The sequence below is a fragment of the Pteropus medius genome, unplaced genomic scaffold, assembly GCF_902729225.1.
Source record: "Pteropus medius unplaced genomic scaffold, Ma_sr-lr_union100, whole genome shotgun sequence".
In the NCBI taxonomy this organism is placed as follows: Eukaryota; Metazoa; Chordata; class Mammalia; order Chiroptera; family Pteropodidae; genus Pteropus; species Pteropus medius.
In genome coordinates, this window is record NW_024344377.1 from 3319044 (window position 1) to 3341690 (window position 22647).

The 22647-nt window shown below is 37.8% G+C and overlaps 1 protein-coding gene across 1 annotated transcript in view; it reads right to left on the minus strand.

Moving 5' to 3' along the window:
* INPP5F (inositol polyphosphate-5-phosphatase F) overlaps nt 1-22647 on the minus strand; it is a 73523-nt gene that overhangs the window by 27185 nt on the left and 23691 nt on the right. The window contains exon 3 of the mRNA XM_039870851.1: nt 8137-8273. Coding sequence (XP_039726785.1) covers nt 8137-8273 — 137 coding nt within the window. The remainder of the gene's footprint in view (nt 1-8136; nt 8274-22647) is intronic.

The window sequence follows — 22647 nt, forward strand, 5'->3', positions numbered from 1 at the left end:
TACATCTATCTGTGCAAAATAGTCATTCCTGCTGGTTAACTGAGTGTGTTGGCTTAGAAGATGTCAAGTGTGCTCCACTGGGAATCTGAACGTTTCAAACTTTTCCTCGCCTATCCTCACACGCACTAATGAAATCGACATAAAAACATATTCTTTGGGTTCAGAGATTAGTTAAATTTGAAGAAGCAGTAAGTAGGGGCTGCAGGAAACGCGCTGCCCAACTGACAAAGGTGAGAGAGGGTAGGAACGCGGTGAGACCAGACAAGGCACAGAGGTTGGAAAGGCGAGTCATGGTTAAAGTCAAGGGTTTTACATACAATTCTGTGTGGCTCGGCACACAAGGCAAATATTCGGAAAGGTACACGAGAATTCTATTAACCAGGTGCAGACTAATTTCATTTTTTCAACACACTCGTTTTATTCCTACACCAAGTAGTAGACTCCTGTTAAGAGCTGATAATTATAAACGCTTATTAGTGTCTTACAAAATAACTACTACTAGATACACAGGATGAAGAAAAACATAATGAGTACAAAAGTCAGTTCGAGCTTCGATTATACATTTTTTAAAAGGCGGGACCATCTCTGTTTTAACAAATTTGGAAATGAATGATTGTATTTGTCAATTGATACCTCAAAACAGCTGGGAGAAAAATTTGAAGCGGAGGCCAACAACTGGACCAAGTTTTCAGATGTAATGAACTCATAGATTTTATGGCTTTTCAAAATTAAATCTATCAAAAACTCTATTCACATGGGTTTCATAACATGATTGCAATTTACACTGTTCCTGCCCTACCATTAAAGATAAGAGAACTAACGATGAGGTGGGAGAGATTTATACGGTCCCGCCTGCCAGCACTGAGCTAACTTCCCTTCCAACAAGCAGAACTAACAAGAGCTTGAGCTGATGGGGAAGGACAGACTAAGTGGACGGACACCACTCCAGCAATTCTCTCCTCGCCCCTCTCTTGCGCTGGGTCATCCCCATCAACATACAGACAGACAGACATCTCTCCTCTAACACCTTCACCTGAAGTCTCCTCCTCTGCCAGCTAGTGTCCTATTTCTTTAGACTCCTCACTGCCTCCAATTCCTCTTTCCCCATCTCCTCCCATGGCCCACTCCAGTTTGGCTTTGGCCCCATACCGCTCCACCTAAACTGCTATCTTCAGTGTGACCAGGGACCTCTGCTTGGCTAAACCCAAGGGTGGACTCTTGGTCCTTGCCTTAACCTCTCAGTAGCTCTGACAGTTCGTCACTCCCTCGCCCCCTTTGCTAGACTGTCTTCACTTAACTTCCACTGGCCACTCTTTCTTTAACTTTTACTGGTTCCTTTCCAACCATTTGACTTCTTAATATCTTAGCACCCCAAGGTTCAGTCCTTGACCCCTTCTCTATTTGCAGTCACTCCTTCTGTGATTTCATCCAGTCTCACGGATTCACATACCATCTGTATGCCAACCCCTCTCTCCCAAATGTGTATTTCTAGCTCCCAAATGCACTTGGATTTCCACCAGGCATCTCAAACACAACGAGACTCTCGTCCGGCCGCTACTGCCTTCATCTCCTACTACTCTCCTCCCCGTGCGTACTCCACCGCCCACGTCAGCCTCCTTGCTGTTCCTCAACGTCAGGAATGCTCCCACCTCAGGGTCTTTGTTCTAGCTGTTCTCTCTGCCCAGATACCTCACCACACTCTCCACCCCTGGACGCCCCTTCCACCACGCTTACTCGCTCAACTATACTTCCATAGCATTTACTACCTTCTAACGCACAACATATTAATTATTATGCTGATGTGTAATGCCCGCCCCCCTCCCAGACACACACACTATAAGCTCCATAATGGCCGGGATCTTTGTTCTGTTGACTCATATCTCCAGTATCTTAGCAGTATCGGGCATTAAGAGATCTCAATAAATATGTGTTAAATGAATGAATGGGCTCTGATGTTATACACATTAAGTGGTAACCTCCAGATTCACACGTGGGGCATACAAGTAGTCCTGGGAAAACCATCGCTCCCCTTCTTCTGTGAACATACAACACACACCCCACCTTCCTTCGTGCAGAATCATTGGGGCAGCAGAGAAGCGGCTTTAAAAACTCTCCCTTAGTCCTCTGCTGCTGCCACTAATTGCTTGTAGCACTGAGCAATCGTTGGTAAGCAATTGTTAACAGAATGTTAGTAATTATCTAGTCATATTAATAATACTTTCTTCAAATTAATCTGAAAACATGCCCCGAATCTAGTTATAGATTATTGCAATTTTAATATTCAGCACAGGATATTATGAATTCATCAGACACAGTTATCCTCAAGAGTATTCAAGCCAGCAAACTTCCCCCACCCAGGAATACATCAAAGATGATTCTAAAGATCTGACAGTTTGGAAATAATCCCTTAGCAGCACAGCTGGTCCACACACCCCCTTTCCTCGCCCTCTGAAGCACAGGAGTCGTTTTTCTCGTCAAGGTTGGTTTCCTGCTGTGTCTCCTCCAGGGTCAGGGCCTTGCCCTGTCACCCATCCTCGCTCCTTTGTTCTAACCTCTCTCTTAGACCCTCTCCTACCACCTGTCGACATTGTTCAAGTTTACTAGAATGTTCAACTTTTTAATATTTAAGTTTTTGTTTTTAATGTTTACTGTTTTTTAATCCATTCCTCACTGTGGAATACCCTCTGTGAGTCGGCAGGGTACAAGCTGTGCCACAGCCACTGAAACTGTGAGGGCTGCAGGCTTATCGCGGTGGGTGGGCACAAAGGCTCAGTGACATCGCTCACTCTGAAAGGAAAGACCTTTTCCACTAAGGATGTGACACCAACGATCACTCCCTGCCGTCTCTTCCTTTGGTCCCTGTGACACCAATCTCTTTGGGTTCTTCCCCACCTTCTTAGTCCCCTTTGCTGGCATTCCTTGCGGTCTCTGAAGATGATGGTGGTTCCCAATGTTCTATCCTAACTCTCTGCCTACTCTTCAAGCTCTATCTAGAAAATGTCATCCTCCTTCCTCATTTTAACTACCCCCATGTTTAACTCCGCATTTCTAACTCCACTCTTTTGCTCTGAGCTCAAGACCCAAAAATATAACATCTCCCCGCTACTGACGTACTAGTCCCTCGAATTCAGCATCTCCAAAACTGATCAACGTCTGTTTCCCAGACCTTGTTCCTTCCCTGGTACACCCCCTCTCAGGCAGTGATCACATCACCCACTGGATCACTTACGCAAGAAACTCAGGAGTTATCTTCCATTAGTCTCCTTCCTAAAGTCTTTCCCATCAACCCCACTACTTCTTGCTGATTGCTATTGTGTTCATTCAGATTATCTTTTGCCCAGACTACTAGTTCTCAACAGAAGTGCTACCAGCTTAACAGACAGGAAAATTCTTAATGCACAATTATCCCACTTCGTGCAGACCTAATAGCCTCCTTTCAAGCCATTCCAGTGTCAGGTCTCAGTTACTGAGCATGGCTCCAGGCTCCCATCTCCCGTGTAACCCCTTTTGTTCTTTTTACTGTGTAGGGGCCAAATCTCCACCTGTTCTGCCTGCTTCTGGATCCAGAGTCCAGGAGGACTATGGCCTCAGTTCAAACTTCTGTTCTGTTCACGGTCCTTAGAGATGCTACTTCTCTCTAGGCCTAGCTATATCTTCTATGTTTTTCTCTTTCTTTTTAACCTATCCTCTTCCTGGCCTTGAAACAGAATTGATATATGCCCAGTAACCCTTAACTTCCTTTTCAACAACTCCAAAATTCAAAAAATTCTGACACCTGAAAGTTTGTTTTTTAAGTCTGTTACAACTCATTTAAAATTCACCAAAATATACCCTGAACTGATATGAGGCTAATGATGTCATCCTTTACCATGATTTTTTAAGAAATATTAATGTGTTATATTTTGGAATAATGCCCCAGACTCATTGGTATATACATGGAATACATGGAATAATCTTTTGAATAGCCCCTCAAAAACTTGAATTCTAGAACAAATATGGCCCCAGAGGTTTCAGATAAGCATTGTGATCTGTATAGCACAAACTACCTACACCATCTTCTCCAGAAGTCTATCTCTACCTCTTAAAACTGATTTTTCTTAATAAAAAATTAAAATTACTTTGACTATAAACATTTCCAATGTTTTAGAATCATCCATATAATCACCTTTAGAAACGAAAGTATAGATCACTACCTTTTTTAAAAGGTTAAATTCATTCCTACCACCAAATAGGGTAGAGAAAATTACTTCTTGGGATCCCTTCCAGTCCTAAAATGCTTTGTTTAAACAGAGTTCTTGGGTTTACAACACACAGTATGGAGAGAGGGATCATCTTCCCTTTTCTAGAGGCCCAGCCAGTTCTGTGCTATATGTGCTTAGGCTCTTATCACAACGTTGATACACATGGTCTCAAAAAAAAAAAAAAAAAAGGAGCCACCCTAACCCCACGGAGCTCCCCAAGTTTATCTGTTACTCTAGCAACTTATAACTCACAACCAAGATTAAGGGCTGATGTTGCTGCTATTTAAGAAAATAAAAATAAATGATTTTACTTTAAAAGTTGATATCTATGTCTGTCTGTCTAGAGTTAAAATTTTAAACAGATGTCTAATGGAAAACTAAATATGGAAAATGATGCAGTTATCTATTAAGGCAATGAGATACAGCAAGTAAGATATGCAGACATGGAACATAAACCTATAAAACTTTTTAAAGAATGCTTTTTCGAAACAAAGAATATCTATGTTCTTATTTATTTGAACCCCCCAGATTCTTCATACCCTTGTATAGATTTTTTTTTTTTTTAATGGCACACTGCTTTGAAAAACGGTGTGGCAATTCCTCAAAAGGTTAAACATGAAGTTACTATAGGACTCAATAATTCCATTCCTAGGCAAACACCCAAGGGGAAAGAAATGTCCGCCAAAAAACTTGTACACAAATGTTCATAGCAGCAGTATGAATAATAGCCAAAAAGTGAAAACCCAAATGTCTATCAACTGATGAACGGATAAATAAAGTGTTTTATCCATGCAGTTTTTGCTTTCATATCTATACAATTAAATGTAAAGGAACCAGTACTGATATTACTTAGGTAAGAACCTCAAAAACACTGTGCTAACTAAGAAGAAGCCAGTCACAAAAGGCCACTTACTGTATGACTCCATTTATAAGAAATATAAATTTATAGAGTCAGAAAATGAATTAGTGGTTGCCTAGGACTGGCGAAGCTGGAGTTCGGAGGAAAATGAGGAGCGACTGCTAATGAGCACAGGGGTTTTTTTTTTTGCAGGGTGATGATATGTTCTGAAGTTGATTGTGTGATGGTCACAAAACAATATACTAAAAACAACTGCATTATATGTTATAAATGAGTGAACTTTATAGTGTGTGACTAAAAAAAGGCAAACAAATAAGCCATATACTTGAGGTAAAAGGCAATTGTTCAGAAAACTAGAAATTCTATTAAATTCAGACTCTGAAATAAAACTGTTTCTGCTCTGATTACCGAAGACAGATTAGGCCTTAGTGAATCTGAGAACAGTGACCACACTTAACAGCCTACGGGTCCTGCTGGGAAAGGCTAAGAACAGGGGATATTCAAAGCAATCGACAGGCATTCAGATTAGAAAGACATACTAAGGTGATGTAAGAATCAGTTTTATTTTAAAAGTCTTTTTATGTGCATAAAAAGTAATTAAAAGTAATGAGTTAAGTAGGAAAAATATGTAAAAATGCAAAAATTAAACTATTCTGAAAATTTGAAAGTAATATTGCTCCTCTAAAGAGCTTAGGGCAAATGGAAACAACCCTTAAAACTAATCGGAATACTGACAATGATTATTTCTAAGTGGTGGGCTTTTTTATTCTCCTCACTTATAATTTACTATACAATCAAAAATAAAATAAAATTATTCATCTTTTAAAAGTTCTTTCTAAATGCAGTTATATGGAATACCAATATAATGAAATGCCTATTAAATGCAGTTACTAGGAATACCAAAGATTTAAATCGACATGCCAGAAAGTGCAAATTTCTAAAATTATATTCTCTTGAGAGAAAGGTGTATCAAACTATTCACTAAAGTAGGATCTGGAAATACTTTCTCCATCATCACCTTATCCCTAATTAACAAGGGTCATTACACATTTTCAGCATTTAACATGGGCCATATCTTCAATGCCCCTGGTAAGGACCATAGCTTACAGAGTCCAACAGTATTGTACAAATACTCAAGTATCTCATTGGGGGGTGGGGGGAGATCTCATTTTAATTTTTATTTGAAGATAATCTCCTTCATTTGAGAGTATGAGTATCAAGAGAGAGAAAAGGAAAAATCTGAATAAAAAAAGTCTTAAAGCTTTCATAATATTTACATTTTTGAGTTTAAAAATTTCATGTAAATGTTATTGCCTAAAGCTTACCACCATCCCCTCAAATTTATACAATAGTCAGCTACTAGTCTCAAACATTTTACAGACTGTGGCTGAAAAGTCCAACAAGGGTCCCCAGCTTCTCTGGATGAGGAGTAACAGTTCATTTCCCCAGGGCCAGCAGAGCCCAACATGTAAACTGATGACCAACAGGCGGACAAGGTGCCAGGTGAGACAGTCCCCTGCTCTACATCTAACTGCCAGGGCCCCCAGGCTTAATGCTCAAACCAGAATGGCAGCCCAAGGGGTGCTCACCCTCAAGGCCAAGGTCAGTGACAGAAAGCCAGGCCAATCTTTCAATTTGTCAGCAAAGCCATCCAAAAGACACTGATGACAAATTTATTGGCTTAATACAGTTTTTGTTAGTCTGGCTGCTCTTCCCCAAAATAAAGTGGAAACAAAAACTGCAAACAGATTATTTTAATATACCTAACTGCCAACTAAGTTACTTGTCTCTGGCTTGGCAATCATAGTGTCCTAGCTTTAGTCTCAATAAAGTAGAATAAGAAGTACTCTAATCATTTTTTGATTCCTGTAACAAACGGAATATCAGGGTCATGTCAAATTTACTTTATTTTATTTTCAAATTTAATGTTGATTTCTTAAAATAAGATTGTCAAACTTCCAGTAGAATCTGAAGCATAAAAATCATTAGATTTTGTACTTATTTTTTTAAACAATTTCACCCTGTTCCCAAACTTCCTCCCCAAGAATGCAGTCTAAAAAAACACTGAGTTGTGGGGCGGTGGGTCTACGTTACTTGTTACCTGCTGGTCAGGTAACAGGGTGGCAGCCCAGCAGAGTGATACAGGACCAGATGGCCCGAATCTAAGTCCAGACCCAACCACATGACAGCTGTGTGACTTAACCCTTGCCAAGCCTCCTTTCATCCATACAACATAGATCATAACAGTGTCTCCTTTATAAAGTGGTCCAAGGGATGAAATATGATAACCCAAGTTACCCTCCAGACCTGCCTGGCACATCACGCAGTGATCAAAATTCGCTAGGACTGTGGCAGAGTGATGACATCCCTAGATGCCACATCCCCGCACTGCTAGACATGATACAAATGCTTTTGTAGATTACTTCTACCAGGCAGCAGCACAGTATGGTGAAAAACACTGGCCCTGGGCAATCTCCTGGCTAACTAATTGAGCTTTAAGTCAGTCTATTGTGGACTTGGTTTTCTCATGGAAAATGTAAAGATCACACCAGATCAATGATTTTCTTTCTTCAAAAAAAAAAAAACTTTTAAAAAATTATAAAAAACAATGCTTAGAAAAATTTTTAGAAGTATAGATAAAAGAGGATATAGTAAAAGTTACATCTCAGCTTCTTGACTCCCCCCGTCCCCCAAATCGGGAGTTTTCAAACTGTGCTGTGCAGAGTCCTAGGGCTCCCTGGAAACAGAAGGTGGCCTTCCAGGAAAGTCCAGTGGGCAGGGTCCCACCGATTCCCTGTACCCCATCACCGCCTTGACCACAGCAGCCCTGCTTTTATGCGTCTCGCACACTGCATTTCACAGTTTGGAACAAAGGTTCCACTACTAAAATGAAGTTTGAAAGCCACAAGGTTAAGTTATTTTAAAGACATTATTCAGCTCTAAAATTGTACGATTCTGGTCTATTAAACCAAATCCTCATAACTGCTATTATATTTTCATCGAGTTTCCATAAAATTTCCTGAGACGATGCCTTACCTCTAGCTCAAGATCCTGAGGTTCCATTTCAGAAAGTGACAGCACAGCAATTTTGGTAACTTTACAGACCTCATGGTCTCCTGGAAGTTTGCCCACCAGTGCTTTCTGCCGAATTAAAATAAGCCACCACGGAAGATCTGAAAGAGAAACGTCATATTAATGCCTAGTATCTGAAAAGTGCTACTGTCCTGGCAAGCCACAAGTGAATAATCTAATGACAACAAATATGTGCATTAGATATAACCCTTTCAAGTAAAGCACACAACAAAGATATAAAAATGGCCCTTAAACATGTGAAAAGATGTTCAATCTCACTCATAATTAGAGTGATAACATTCTCACCCACCAGATTAGGGGAAATAAAAAAGTATGACAGCACGTTCACTGGCAAGGCTGTGGGGAAACAGGCATTCTCATACAGTGCTGTTTGTATCTGTCTGGACTGCAAACAGATACATTTTCTTCTAGAGGAAAATTTAGTGATTCTTAACAATAAAACATATACTCTTACCTTTCAACCTAGAAACCCCACTCTTGTGATTTTACCCTGAAGATACACAAGAATACACAAGTATATACATGAGTCTATTCATTACAGCAGTTTTTAATTGCAAAATACTGAAAACAACTGCTCAGACACAAAATGGTTGAATAAAATGTGACACACACACTCAGTGGAGTACTATGCAGTTGTATGAAAGAATTAAAAGCATTCTATGAACTGATCGGGAGTGATTTCTATATATATTAAGTGAATAAATTGGATTAATATATATAATAAGGATCTAATATAATAATATGTTATATTATTAAAGTCTAAAAGAGTATCTATCTAGAGTGTGCCATTCTTTATATAAGATAAAATATGCATATATCTGCTCATTTGTACATAAAAACAGGGGGCAAAATAAATGAGAAATTAATGAGATTAGCCACCTACAGGGAGTAGGCAGAAATGGGATGGAAGAAGGGGAAATGGAATGATCAAAGGGATTGGGGAAATAACAGTCCTCTGAGTGCATTTGTATTGTTCTGACTCTTAGAACCGAAGGTAATGTTTCAAGTAACCGCAAAAATAAATAGTTCAAATCAACCAGAATTGGAGGAATCCTAAAATGAAATGCAAATAGTAACCCAACCCTGCTACAAATGGGAAATGTAACTACATTGTAGGAGGCAGGGAAGAAAAAACTAATCTAAATAACTTGGGAAAACAGTATTTTGTAAGGATACAGACAAAAAGAACTGTACAGAATACTGCACTCTGCTTAGTGAATTTGTTTTTCAGAAGGGCTGGCTTAGCAATTCCAAAACTACTTTGTGTGTACACTGGGACTGAGCGAATCAGTAAATATATGGAGGAGAAGGGAGAGGAGGGGAAGAAGATGGTAAAACAAATGAAAGAACTCTCTTATAAATACAGGAGAAAGAAGAAAACACCCAGAGGTCCAACGGTTACTTCTCACAAGCTTTCAAATCTTACAAAACATGTTTAATTAAATGAGAAATAGTCTATGAAAAAGCACTTTTCGTTTGAGGTTACACCCTTAAAAAAAAATACTGTACCACCTAATTAGCACCAAAATTAAAAATAATTGAAATGCTGTTTCAGGAATTTATTATAGAAAAATAACACAAGAGGTATATATTTCCCATAGGAAAAAACTTTTTAAGAGATATGTAGTATTTTGATTTTCCCCCAATATTAAACATCTCTCATTTTAGGGATAACATTTTGAAGATGGGCATAGGCATTTCATAAATGCAAGAGTTTGGAAGCGTTTCGTAATTCTTTATAAAGTAGGGTGGAAATTTACTCCAAAGTTTCAAGGCTTTTACAGGTCATTTCATTATTCATTATCATTAAACATTAACCAAGGACCTACCACGTGCCGGAAAGTATGTCGGGCATGGGTCAAGGTTAGCATGGGTCAAGGTTACTGAGCACCTAACACGTAATAAACCTACCACATAATAAATAAAGCACACAATGCATAAGGTATTGTTGAATGTCAACACATTTTGGTGAATAAAAAGAAACCTTACCACAGGTTTCTTAATCTCACAGGAGTAATTTGTGTGAGGCTGAGAACAATTTAGAGTGTTGGCAGATGACCAGACAAGCCAGCAGCAGGAAGCTCTCTTCTAAGTTTATGCCTTCTTGCTGCAATTTCTTTTGGATTCATTTTATGTTAACATTGTAAATTGTGATCTTAGTAAATTACGGCAATGACAAACACCATGTGCATAATCAAATATAAGAGATGTCTTTTGAATAAACCATCTAATGGTATAATGCTAAAAGAGAAAAATATTAACTTTCGAACACAGAGGTTTTACCCCATACATAAACTCGAGAAACCAAAAGGCATTCCTTTGCCACAAAAGCATCGGTATTCCCAATACTGAAATTCAACTTATAAACTCAAATACATTTTAAAATAAAATATGCATATTTTTAGAGTTTAGTTAGCTACTCATACAGCATAAATCTGAAAAATTAAGGTGCTTCTTTTAAAAACTATTACAGACCAAAATTCAGTACACTTGGGGAGTAATGATAAAGATTAAATCGAAGAATATATAAATAATCTCAAACAACAGAGAAGGAATTTTGTAAGTAGCAGCCTTCTCTTTACAAGGAGGCATCAATGTTCCAGACTGTGAGGTCGGAGCTCGGACTCCAACTTTAGCCCATCGCTTATTTGCCCCATATACTCTGTCGCACAATATTTAACTGCTCCAATTCCTTGTTTTCTCATCCATGGAATGGGGTAAAACTGCCTACTTCAGAGAGTAGCCATGATGATTTTTATAATTCATGTTATTAATACTAACAGCTAATGTTTGCCAGACAGCAAAACATATTACATAGCTATAGTAAATAAAACAAATGTGGACCCGGTAGAGAATTGGACAAATGAATATTAGAACAGAAGAGAGCAGACACAGACCCATATAAATATGGGCCTCTAGCAAATGATAATAAAGAAGGAGAAAGAATGGTATCAATAAATGGTGTTGAAATACACACGTGTTTGCAGATAAATATGTTATCTGGAATCTGCTTTGAAATAATTTAGCAGCTGGGAGGATGGAGCCCATGAATAAAAAATGGCTTTTTATACCTCACTTCTGATCGGATCTACAAATTACATTGGGCTGATATGTCTCAAGTCTTTTAATCTATAGTTTCCTGTTTTACTGTTTTCAGTCTCACACATCTATCAAAAAGAAAAACTTAACAGTAAAATTGATAAGGAAATAGATATCTACCAGTTACATCCTAAGTTGAGAAGATGAAAATGTTCTGAAATTACATAGTAGTGATGGTTGCACAATCCTGCCAATATACTGAAAACTGAATTGTATACTTTTAAAAGGTTCTTTTATGATATGTTAGTTACATCTCAATTAAAAAAAAAAAAAGCTCCTTCTAAAGAACAAAAGACAGTTGTTAGAAATCTCACCAATCAGAGCAGAGAAGGAAAAACTAAAAAGGGTATTTTCTGCCAAAGACAGGTTAAGCTAGGATGGCCTATTAATTCTTGAAATGCATCGACATTACTAAAAAGATGTAGCTGTTTGGATTAGCATTGGAAAGAATAAATTATCACAACAGTAAGAAAATGAAAATTTTGAATTGAACACTGAGATATTTCCAGGCAAAATCACTGATCTTAAAAACAAAGCAAAACAAAAAGCCTTGCAGGAAATAACAGCGATCTCTCTTTCTGTAATTATTTAGCCTTAGGTGAAACAAAACATCCAAAAGTCTGAAAAGTCCTTCAAAAATGAGCATGGCAGTTACAAGGTTAAATGGTCTAAATACAATTTTTATAATTTGAGATTTAGGACAAGAAAAATGTGGAAGTATAGCATCATTATTGTTTAGCAATCCCAGTATCTATCAGGTATATATATATATTTTTTTACATTTATTTCTTATTTTATTTTGGGGGAGGAGGGGAAACCCATCTGTCTATTCTTCTGTTCATTCTTTCAACCACCTGTCCATCAACCCATCTGTCTATATGTCCATCCAAACCATTTTTTTCCTTTTTTTAATTATATAATTTATTTATTTAAGTTAGTTTCAAGTACACAGTACATTGGTTAGACATCTATATTGTTCATAAAACGATCCCCCCAATTGCTCCCTCCCTCCCCTGGCCATCATATTAATGCTAACTGCATTCCTTCTGGGTGCTCCCCATCCCCGTGCCCAACTATCAACTACTAATTTGTACTTCTTTAACCTTTTGCCCCATTCTCTCAGCTCCCCAAACCCCCTCCCCTCTGTCAGTCACCAAACTGTCCACTATATTTGTGAGTCTGTTTTTTATTAGTTTGTTCTTTTTGTTCCTTAGATACCACATGTAAGTGAAATCATATGGTATTTTTCTTTCTCTGATTTATTTCACTCAGCATAGTAACCTCTAGGTCCATCCATGTCATTGCAAATAGTAGAATTTCACTTTTTTTAATGGCTAATATTCCACTGTATATATAAACTATGATTTCTTTATCCAATCATCTGTTGATGGGCATTTAGGTTGCTTCCATATCTTGGCTATTGTAAATTGTGCTGCCATGAATATTGGAGAGCATAGATCTTTATGAATTATTGTTTTGGTTTTCTTTGGATAAATACCCAGAAGTGCAACTGCTAGGTCAAAAGGTATATCTATTTTTAATTTTTTGAGGAACCTCCATACTGTTTTCCATAGCTGCTGTACCAATTTGCAATCCCACCAACAATGTATGAGAGTTCCCTTTTCTCCGCATCCTCGCCAACACTTGCTGTTTTTTGATTTATTGATGATAACCATTCTGACAGGTGTGAGGTAATATCTCATTGTGGTTTTAATTTGCATTTCTCTGATGATTAGCGACCTTGAGTATCTTTTCATGTCTGTTAGCCATCTGTATTTCCTCTTTGGAGAAGTTCAGGTCTTCTGCCCATTTTTTTTAATTGGAATGTTTGTTTGTTGTTGAGTTGTATAAGTTCTTTATAAATTTTGGATATTAATCCCTTATTTAGATGTATCATTAGCGAATATCTTCTCTCAAATGGTCGGTTGTCTTTTTATTTTGTTGATGGTTCCTTTGCTGTACAACATCAGGTATAATTTTGTAATAATTTTTGAAAGCACCAATGCAGGCTATTGTATTAATTTAGATCACTCACCAAGAAAAGAAACTTGGCTCCGTTAAAGCTTCCACATTGAGATCTGGATATGCGGTGTAACCAAAAGTCAAAGAAAATTTAGTCTAGCAACATCCTTTAACATAAAGAAATTTTTTTTCAATATTTTAAACATATTAAAATGAGGAAAACATCAATTTTGCAATTCTGGCTCTCCAAGAAAAGTCAGACAAGGAAATCTGACTTCCCCAGCAAGATAAGAAAACTGATTAGGATGTGATTATTTTGAAAAGCATGACCAGCAGGGCAAGCTAAAACAATAGTCCTGGAAAATGTTCAATTGCTTGCCCTTTTCAAGGGGGATAAGCAATTGTGGGATAAACTGCCGCGTCCTCTTTCTACCCTACTGCGTGACAAGGTCCAGAGATGGGGACAGAGGCTTCAAAGAATGCATCATCAAGAACGAGGACATGGCATGTGTTTAGGGATAACTGGTTTTTTAGAAATGATCCTATTAATATGGGGAATTTGAGTAGCACAAATTCTAGTAAGTGTAAACGCTGAACAAATGGATTTCCTCAAAATTGGCTCTGAGGAAAACATAGTAAATTCCCCGCGTATGGAATCAGCTCTAGTCACCCTGACGTGTCCAGAATGCGTAAACCCTTTATTTGAACAATTATTAAGAGAAATTCCTTTTGACGTGCCTCTTAAAGATGTTACGAATAAATTATAACAAGCTGAATTACTAGAACCAGTTTATACTCCTGTTCCCACGCAGTTAGTAGAAAAATTAGTAAAGGATAAGAAATTTACTCATAAACCTGTGCCTACTATGGAAGGGCCTCCTTTTGTGGCCTACTGGATAAATGGAAAACTCTGGTATCCACCTAGCGGGGCTAATAATATGAAAAGATTACCTGATCTTCTTTTGCCTTATACAGGAGCTTATAATAAAGATAGTATACGTATAGTGAATAAAGATGGAATTCATGTGCCTTATAGTAGCTTAAGTTTCATAGAAAGGCTAGCAAGGTCAGGACCTCCTTGGTGCTTAAAAAACAAAGGAACAGAAACTTAGCTTATGAAAGCAGCTTTGTAAAACTGATTTTTATAAATATTTTCCTTAGTACTGCACCAAGGAAACTTTTGAACAGCTATGAGAAAGGTTCAGCTTGAACTTTAGATATAGCATAAATCAAAGAGCATTTAAAAGATTTCTTCAGGCAGAAAGAAGAACAATGTCTGCCCACAAGCCAATGCTTGCTGTTGTGAATACATCTATCTATATCACCTTTACTTAAATCAAACTGTATCTTACGTAATAGATATAAGAATTAAAAGTTTAGATTGTTCCATCAGGTAGTTCTGTTCTTATGATTGAGAGAAAAATGTACTAGTTAATCATGAATATTAATAATAATATACTCTATAAGATTTTCTGCTTCGCCTAACCACAGAAATTTAACTCCGTGCTACCTTAACCACAAAGAATAATCAAATGCCAAAATAAAAAGTATAAAAGTTGTACTCAAATCACAATAAAACGGAACAGTGTCACACCGCCTCTGAGTTGTGTAGTCGACTGTCTCCCGCGCCGACGCCTTGCCCACCTTCGGGGCCCCCTGGATCCTGTCGTGGCTGGACCGCGGCAATAAACATTGTTTTTTAAAAAAATTTTTCATCTAATTTTAGAAAAAAATGTTTTCTATTCATGACCTCTCCTCTAAGAAGTATTGCATCTACATATTTCTTGACATAGCTATGCATCTACCAACTTATAGAAAAGATAAGCATTTCATTCAACAAGTATCTGGCAATCCTTTTTATTTTTATTAATGTTAATTATATAGGGAATATATGAATATATTCCATTTGTTTACAAATGTAAATATTACAGATAAAACTAAAGTTCCCTTCGACCATTATTCCCTACCCCATAGAAATTATTCAAATCTAACCCAAAATACACTGTGAGTTTTCTCCTGTAAGGAGACTACCAGAGATGGAGAGCCTACCATTCTTGGCATTAGTCCTTTTACTCTTACTTGAGAGCCTAAAAATGAATTTCTTAAAAAACACATATTTTTATTTTTCATATGAAACATTCAAACATACATTGATTAGAAATTTTCCATTGAAAATGAGCCACTGATGGGTATTCGGTGTTATCTTTTAAGGCAACATAGCTTTATCTAGTCTTTCCAAAGCATTCAATTTAGCTTTTATAGAAACAAGAAGTCTTTTGTTTTGCACTTATAGTTGATGGGCTTATTTAATATTTAATATTTAATTATGTAATTACAGTAGTGAATAAAACAGGTAGAAACAGGCTCAGGAACAAACACAACCCATGATCCCCAGAATGAGAGTGTGCTTCCTACCCAGCCTCTGCCAGCCCTCAGAGTATCGAATGCAGCCAGCTAAAGGCTTTGCAGAGTCAGTGGGGCTTGCGGGTTAAGCTGGGAAATCAGTTGCGTAAGATTCAATTAAAAGAGCTCCAACTGACAGAAATACATATGCAGTACATATTCTTATGTGCCAGACACTTGAAGTGAATGAAATATTTGTGTGGAAATGATTTTGCTTTTCTGATGGTTTTTTTCTGGCTCACTTTTTCCAAAGACTGGAATTTGAACGATTTGAACTGGTTCAACAGAATTTCTTTTAAGAAAAAACGTATTTTTGTAGCTACTGTCAAAACTCATTTTGTAGATTCTGCATTTACTGCTTTTTGAGACACTTTGCAGTTTCTCTGTATCTCTCTATAAACATTCATGTGATGACCAAAGGTAAAAATAAAAAGAGAAAGTGGGTCCACTAACGACTCTCACTCGTTTGCCTCCTTTAGCTTGTCCCAATCCTATAGACCACGTTCCTGAGGACAAAGCACTCTCTTCACCTCTCCTAGGTCCACAGCTCCTGGAGCATCCATGGAGGAGGGGCCGGGGAACAGCGGAGGCATCGGCTGCCTGAACGCCCACAACCACTGTGAATGGAGGAGCCGGCACAGCAGAATTCATAATCACACGCGCATGCCAGTTATACCAACCCAAGTGGATACTGTGGACTCCAAAGTTATTTGTGACATAATATTCAAATGCAAATATTTAAAGTCTTGAAGGGCTTGTGTAGATTATGCCCCAAACAGCCACAGAAGAGTCTGCATTTGTACCGGTTATGTCAGAAGATGTAGATGTGTTGGTAAAGGAAAAAGAAAAAAGGGGATTGTAGTTGGCTCACCTTTCCTTTCTTCTGTCAGGCTAACAATAAGAATAATTATGTTTCTCTGTCATTTCAAATCGACAGTCTGAACTAATAAACTTAAGCCAAATGAATCACTGCTATTTATATATTTTGAGGTTATGAAGTACAAGAGATGCATCCAAGTTTAAAATTGTTGTTTCTGGTGACTTAAACCTTTTGTTAATTTTTAAATGTACATCTCTCTATGCTTCTTGCCTTAAAGTCAGCGTTGGTGTTAGGATAGTGGCATCGGTTTGCGGGAGGTCAGCATTTGCATGGTTTATCTTCTATCCCTTTACTTTTGGTTGCTCTGTATACATATACCTAAGGTGTCTGTCTTGGAAGCAGCTTGTAGAAAGATTTTATTGTTTTACCAGGATAAAAAGCGTTATTTTATTCAGTATTAAGTCCATTCATATGTAATGTAATTACTGTTGTATTTGGGAACCAGTCTACCATCTTAACTATTTGTCCCACCTGTTCTATTATACCTTTCTTTTCTTTCCATCTTTCAGGTCGTTTTTAAATTCATATTATTCCCATTCCCCCCTTTATTAATTTTTACAGTCTTTTATTATTCTATGCATTGGGTGGGTATATCACAGGGAATAACATGATCCCTAACTTACGAAAACCTAATGAAAACTAGTACTTTTACCAGCTATTGGGCAGTAAGGACAGAAAGGACCTTAGAATACCAGCCCTTGTAACTCTTTGTTGTTACTGTTGTATCTTTTAATTCTACATTAATTTTAAACCATATACGAAGTCAAACTCATTTAAATTTACCAACATTATTGACCCTTTCCTGTGACCTTCCTTCCTTCTTACGTCTCCACACTTTCATTTTCTTTTTGCCTGAAGAACTTTCGTGTTTCTCTTAGTGCAGATACTGCGAGTGATGAATTCTCTCCATTTCTGTTTGTTTCAAAACGTATTTCCCTTAATTTCTGAAGGTATAAGATTCTAGAGGGGCACTTTGAAGATATCCTATTATCTTCTGGATTCCATTTTTTCTATCAAGGCTTACTGCATGCCTTTGAATTTAATGTATATTTTTTCTTTGGCTGCTTCGGGATGTTTTCTCATCAGTTTTACTATGAGTTACCAAAGTGTGGTTTTCTTTATATATTTTTTCCCCTGTGGTTCAAAGTACTTGTTCAAACTGTCACTTGTATATATAGTAGGTTTTGGAAAATTCTTGGCTATTATCTCTTAAAATACTGCTAGTCTGCTGCTGTCAGAAACAAAATTTCTGACTAGTTTCTCTTGATCTCATTTTCTCAAATGTATGAATTATCTTTAAATGATCTATTATATACTAAAACAGTTTCTCTTGATCTCATTTTCTCAAATGTATGAATTATCTTTAAATGATCTATTATATACTAATACGTTATATAGTTTAAGAGAATCCAATAATTGGGATAATATCTTAATGGTTTATATCTCAAGATAAAGTATGTTCCAATTAAAAGAATCCTGTTTTTAAACAAATATTTGGTAGGAATTTAAATTCAGTTCAACGTATGCATAAAATCTACTTTATTGATACCCACTGCATAAGCTATCAATTGGCCATTTAGCACTTTTAAATGGCCATGAGCATAAGTCCATAAAGTAGGTTTTATACAAACAAAAATTTAAATTTCTACGAAAGCTATTAATTCCTGGTATGTTTAACTTTTTGCTTTATATTTAAAGCCATGTCCATTTTTTTTTAAACAAATTAAGAAAAATGCTTGTTTTCCTACTGGAAACAGAGCACTAATACGTCCCTAAATTAGACTTCGGGGAGCATCATGCATCAAGTAAGTGGAATTACAAATACTACTACCACCACACCAGCACTGTTATTTTCCCTGTCAGATACCCGTAGTCAAAAGTACAACATATTGGGCTTCTAGTACTCTCAGGGACTCAAGAGCCAATTATTAATTTGTTCATCTTCCAAATACAGAAGCTACTCAATGTTTCTTAACTGACGCTCTGTAGCCTACTAAGGTTTCCTAAGTCTGGGTTTATAGACATCGACAGTGACTCATAAGGAGAGCATCTAGGGCAAGAGGCCCTCTTAATAGGCTCCATTAAAAGTACCAAAAGTACCAAATAGAATTTGCAATCAGGAGCATATTCAGCTTAGCCTATGAAGCCTACAATGAATTTAAATTCATTCTAATAATAAAATCCCTAATAATGACTTGCCATAAAGTAAAGCAATCTATATTATACTCTATAAAAATATAAAGTTTTCTCTATCTATAATAAACTAGAAACTCAAACTTATAAAGTATAAATGGGCCAAATAAATTTCTATATGAGTATATTTTCCAGATGACTATAGCTTATCCTCCCTAAAGTGCCAAGATGTTTTCTTACATGTTTATTTTAAACTTTTATATTACATACTCTCCTACCTCTTAAACCCCAGCATACTACATATAATTTGGGATTCTTATTCATGAGAAAGGTTTATCGTCATGAACATAAATTACTGCTTTGAGGCATGACATAAGTACATTTTAAGGGTAGAGGTGATTGGCCCCTGCGTGGAGGGACTCAAGCCCACGAGCTGTAACAGACCTGATAGACAAATCAATCAAATGAATAACCTTCGCCTTCTGCTCTGGATGGCTGATACTGGCTGGCCACGTCTAAGCAAGTGAAAACATGCTATATTGATCAAGAATCTTCTCTTTTAAACACAATTAGACCTGACAATTTGATTGTAATCACTTCAAAATGTTCAATAAAATGAAAAGCTCAAGGCTATAAATGAGAAGATATGGACAGCGCCTTTGTAGGTGGCCCGTACATACAGTCACTCTTAACAATCCTCTCCTCTTTATGAAGCTAAGAACTTTTACTACCACTGCAGAGGAATCACTGAGGAAAACAACTAAAATTTTACAACAAATGGGCTGATAACTAGAAAAGGGAATGATAGCAGAATAACATAAGAATAACATAAGAATCAAGCTGGCCTACCTCTAAATATCTCTCTGCCTGAAAATATAAAAATCTGTCCCTTAAACTTAAAGATGCGCTCAGAAATACGAAGCATGCTTATCTGAAGACCCTTGGGAGAACTGAGAGCTGTGGGTCACATTCGCGCGTCTAGTTCAAGCACTGCTGATACCAGGGAGGTGGGACCATCTGCACCAAGGAGACTAGAGCTCAGATTAGGGACAAGGGAGGTGATGGAAAACTCTAAAGCATAAAGTGATGAAACAGGATGAGGGGAGCAAAGAGGAGAGGTAAGGGCCATTCAGCACCGAGGGGAGAAGTAAAAGAGGAAGGAAGCAAGAAAGAGCGATGAGAAGATGCCTAACAAAGGACTCTCTCACGCCACTTAGCAGCCTGCTTCTGAGACCCAAAGCCATGAATCAAATAGGTCCACTAAACTATAATTAACCAATCTCTTAAAGAGCAATTTGACCAGGAACCTAGTCACCAATGAAAATCTTATCTCCAAAACAAAAATTCTGAGATCCTCATGAATGACAAAATGAATATAAAATGACTGTGTCTGAATTACATTTTAAATCATTCCTATTTTGGTAGAAATGTTATGTCATTTCAATGCTATTTCTTTAGGATACTTCCCTCAAAGCAACTTCAGTACATGAAAAAAATCATCTATCCGTTACCAAAAGATCAATATATTTTTAATTAAGATAAAATCAGAAGTAAAAACAATAGGCTACCACAAGTTATCTTCTGACTTAAAATGTTTTTAACAGCTTCATATACCATGTAGCATAATGGTGTCTTATCCCATAAAATTCAACCCACTGTAAGTATACAACTCAATGATTTTAATAAATGTATAGAGTTGTACAATCACCATCGCAATCCTTAAATGTTTTTAATAATGTGAGCTGTCAGCAGACAATAAGATGATCTCCTCTCACAATGCACCTGTACACAGACAACATGACTCGGATTTACACAGCAGCAGCATCCGAAGGCACGAGCCGAGATCGGGCCTCGCGCGGAGGCCGAGAGCTCTGTAGGGCCCCGCCAGGCTCCTCTCGCTTTCCCCCAGTGCCCTCAAGGAGTGGGTCTGCTACTGGCTCTTTAGGAAAGTACCAGAGCAATGCCAGTGACACTCCATTCATTCATCGGTAAAATATATAAAATATTTCACGTCGTTAGTGTCGTAGCATGAACGTGTCCATAGACAGCAGCGGACTAAAATCACGCACTTAAAATCCTATGTATATACATTTTACCATTTTACTGATGGAGACATCTTCACCGCTTCGAAAGTGGAGGAAGAGCAGATGGCGAGCACTGCACTGGTGACTGAGGGCCACTTGGGTCAACTGTCTGCGGCGTTCAATACGAGTAGCAAGGCACGTCATTGCTAAACCGAGATCCTCTATCGCCAAATGAATCAAGGTTCCTGACACTTCTCTCTTCAGACTATTCCTGAATATAGCATGGAATATATACTCTTGCACCTTTTTTTTGTTTGTTTGAGAATTTTTATAAAAGCTTTCTTGAGCCAAACTGATGACACATGTCGGGGAGCAAGATCTCAAATGCTCTCGAGGACAACAGATTTGCAGCTTCTTTTAAGCATTTGAACTTAAGGACAATATGTAAAGAAGATTGGAGAAAGCGAGGCAGGGATTGGATTACAGGACAGTTAAGGTTATGTGCTCTCTTGAGGGTCAAAATCATCTAGGTGAGTTAATCTAGACACACAAGAACAATGGACAGGGCTGGCTTAGAACCTCTCACTGAAGAAGTTGTAGGCCTGGGGTGTGACTACCTCTCATGACTTGCCCAGATGGGAATTTATGATCAGATCACCCTGTGAGGTTACTTTTCATAGAACCCCTTTTTGGGAAGCCACGGTTTCCCCTTTTGGTCATAAATCAATCCAAGAATGCATCAATGACCAACCTTTTGGTCAGATAATGTGGTCTCACAGCACTAGGAAGGCTCATTCCTAAGAACTGTCAATATCCACATTGTCTATATATTTTTGCTCTCTATATTCTGATATTTGTTACCCTAACTGAGCTTATCCTAGTCTCGATCTGCAAAAGAGATTTTGATTTAAAAAGCTTTTGGGATCCATTTAAAGTCTGCAACCTAAAGCAATCTTTCCATGGATATCTGTGTGAAGATAGAGCTATCTCCCAGACATTACACAGAAAATGAAGAGAGAAAACATACAGAAAGACCATGTGGGCCTTTTGCCCAGCTGCTTACTCTGCCAAGAACCATGTCTCCTCTCAAACCCCACCCCTCACGTGGCCCTGTCCAGTTCATCAGACTCATTTTTCAGGCAGCGACTTAGACATCCCTTCTTTGGGGATGACCTCCACCCAGGACCCCCAGACCCACCAGTCAGGCCCGAGTTTCACAATATCCCAGGTTTTTTCTTCAGAAGTTTAAGTCTAACGATAAAACTGTGTGGTCAGGTAATTAATGTCCATCTCTTGGATTCAAGTCTACGCTCCCGGAAGTTTGAGTTTTTTCACCCTGCAGCCCCAGCACCGACTGCAGGCCTTGGCACTCAGTAAATATTTGCTGAATATTTTTGAATAGTCCCTGTACAGGAAGAGACTGCACTGAACAAAACAGACACAGCCCCTGTCTTGTAGCTGATCCTCCAGCAGGGGCAGACAAAAAAGAAATCCAAAAATCCATGTGTAACTACCACTATGCTAAGAATTTAACTATCATTCTTACTTTCTCCTGGACACTACAAGGAATTAAAAAATGTTGATTTTTCATGAAGCTTTACTTTTCTTTCATCTCTTTAGCATGTCCCTTCTACTTACTGTTCCTCATATTAATAAATCCCGGCTGATCCAACCAAAGTTAGAGACGTTCAACTTGTCAGAGACAGACCACACGGCACCCAGGCTGAAAGGCCACCTGCCTGCAAATGTCTGGGGAAGAGCCTTTCCAGACTGAAGAAAGAGGAGCAGTTCTAAATAGGTAGTTTCTAGGCACCAAGGTTAACAGAACGACGTTTCTGGCAGAGCTGGCTAAAAGAAACAGCAATTAGCAGCAAAGGATACCACAACCAAATAATACTTTAAAATTCTTTCGCCATACATTTTTTAAAAGGGGCACATGAAATAGAACCTTCA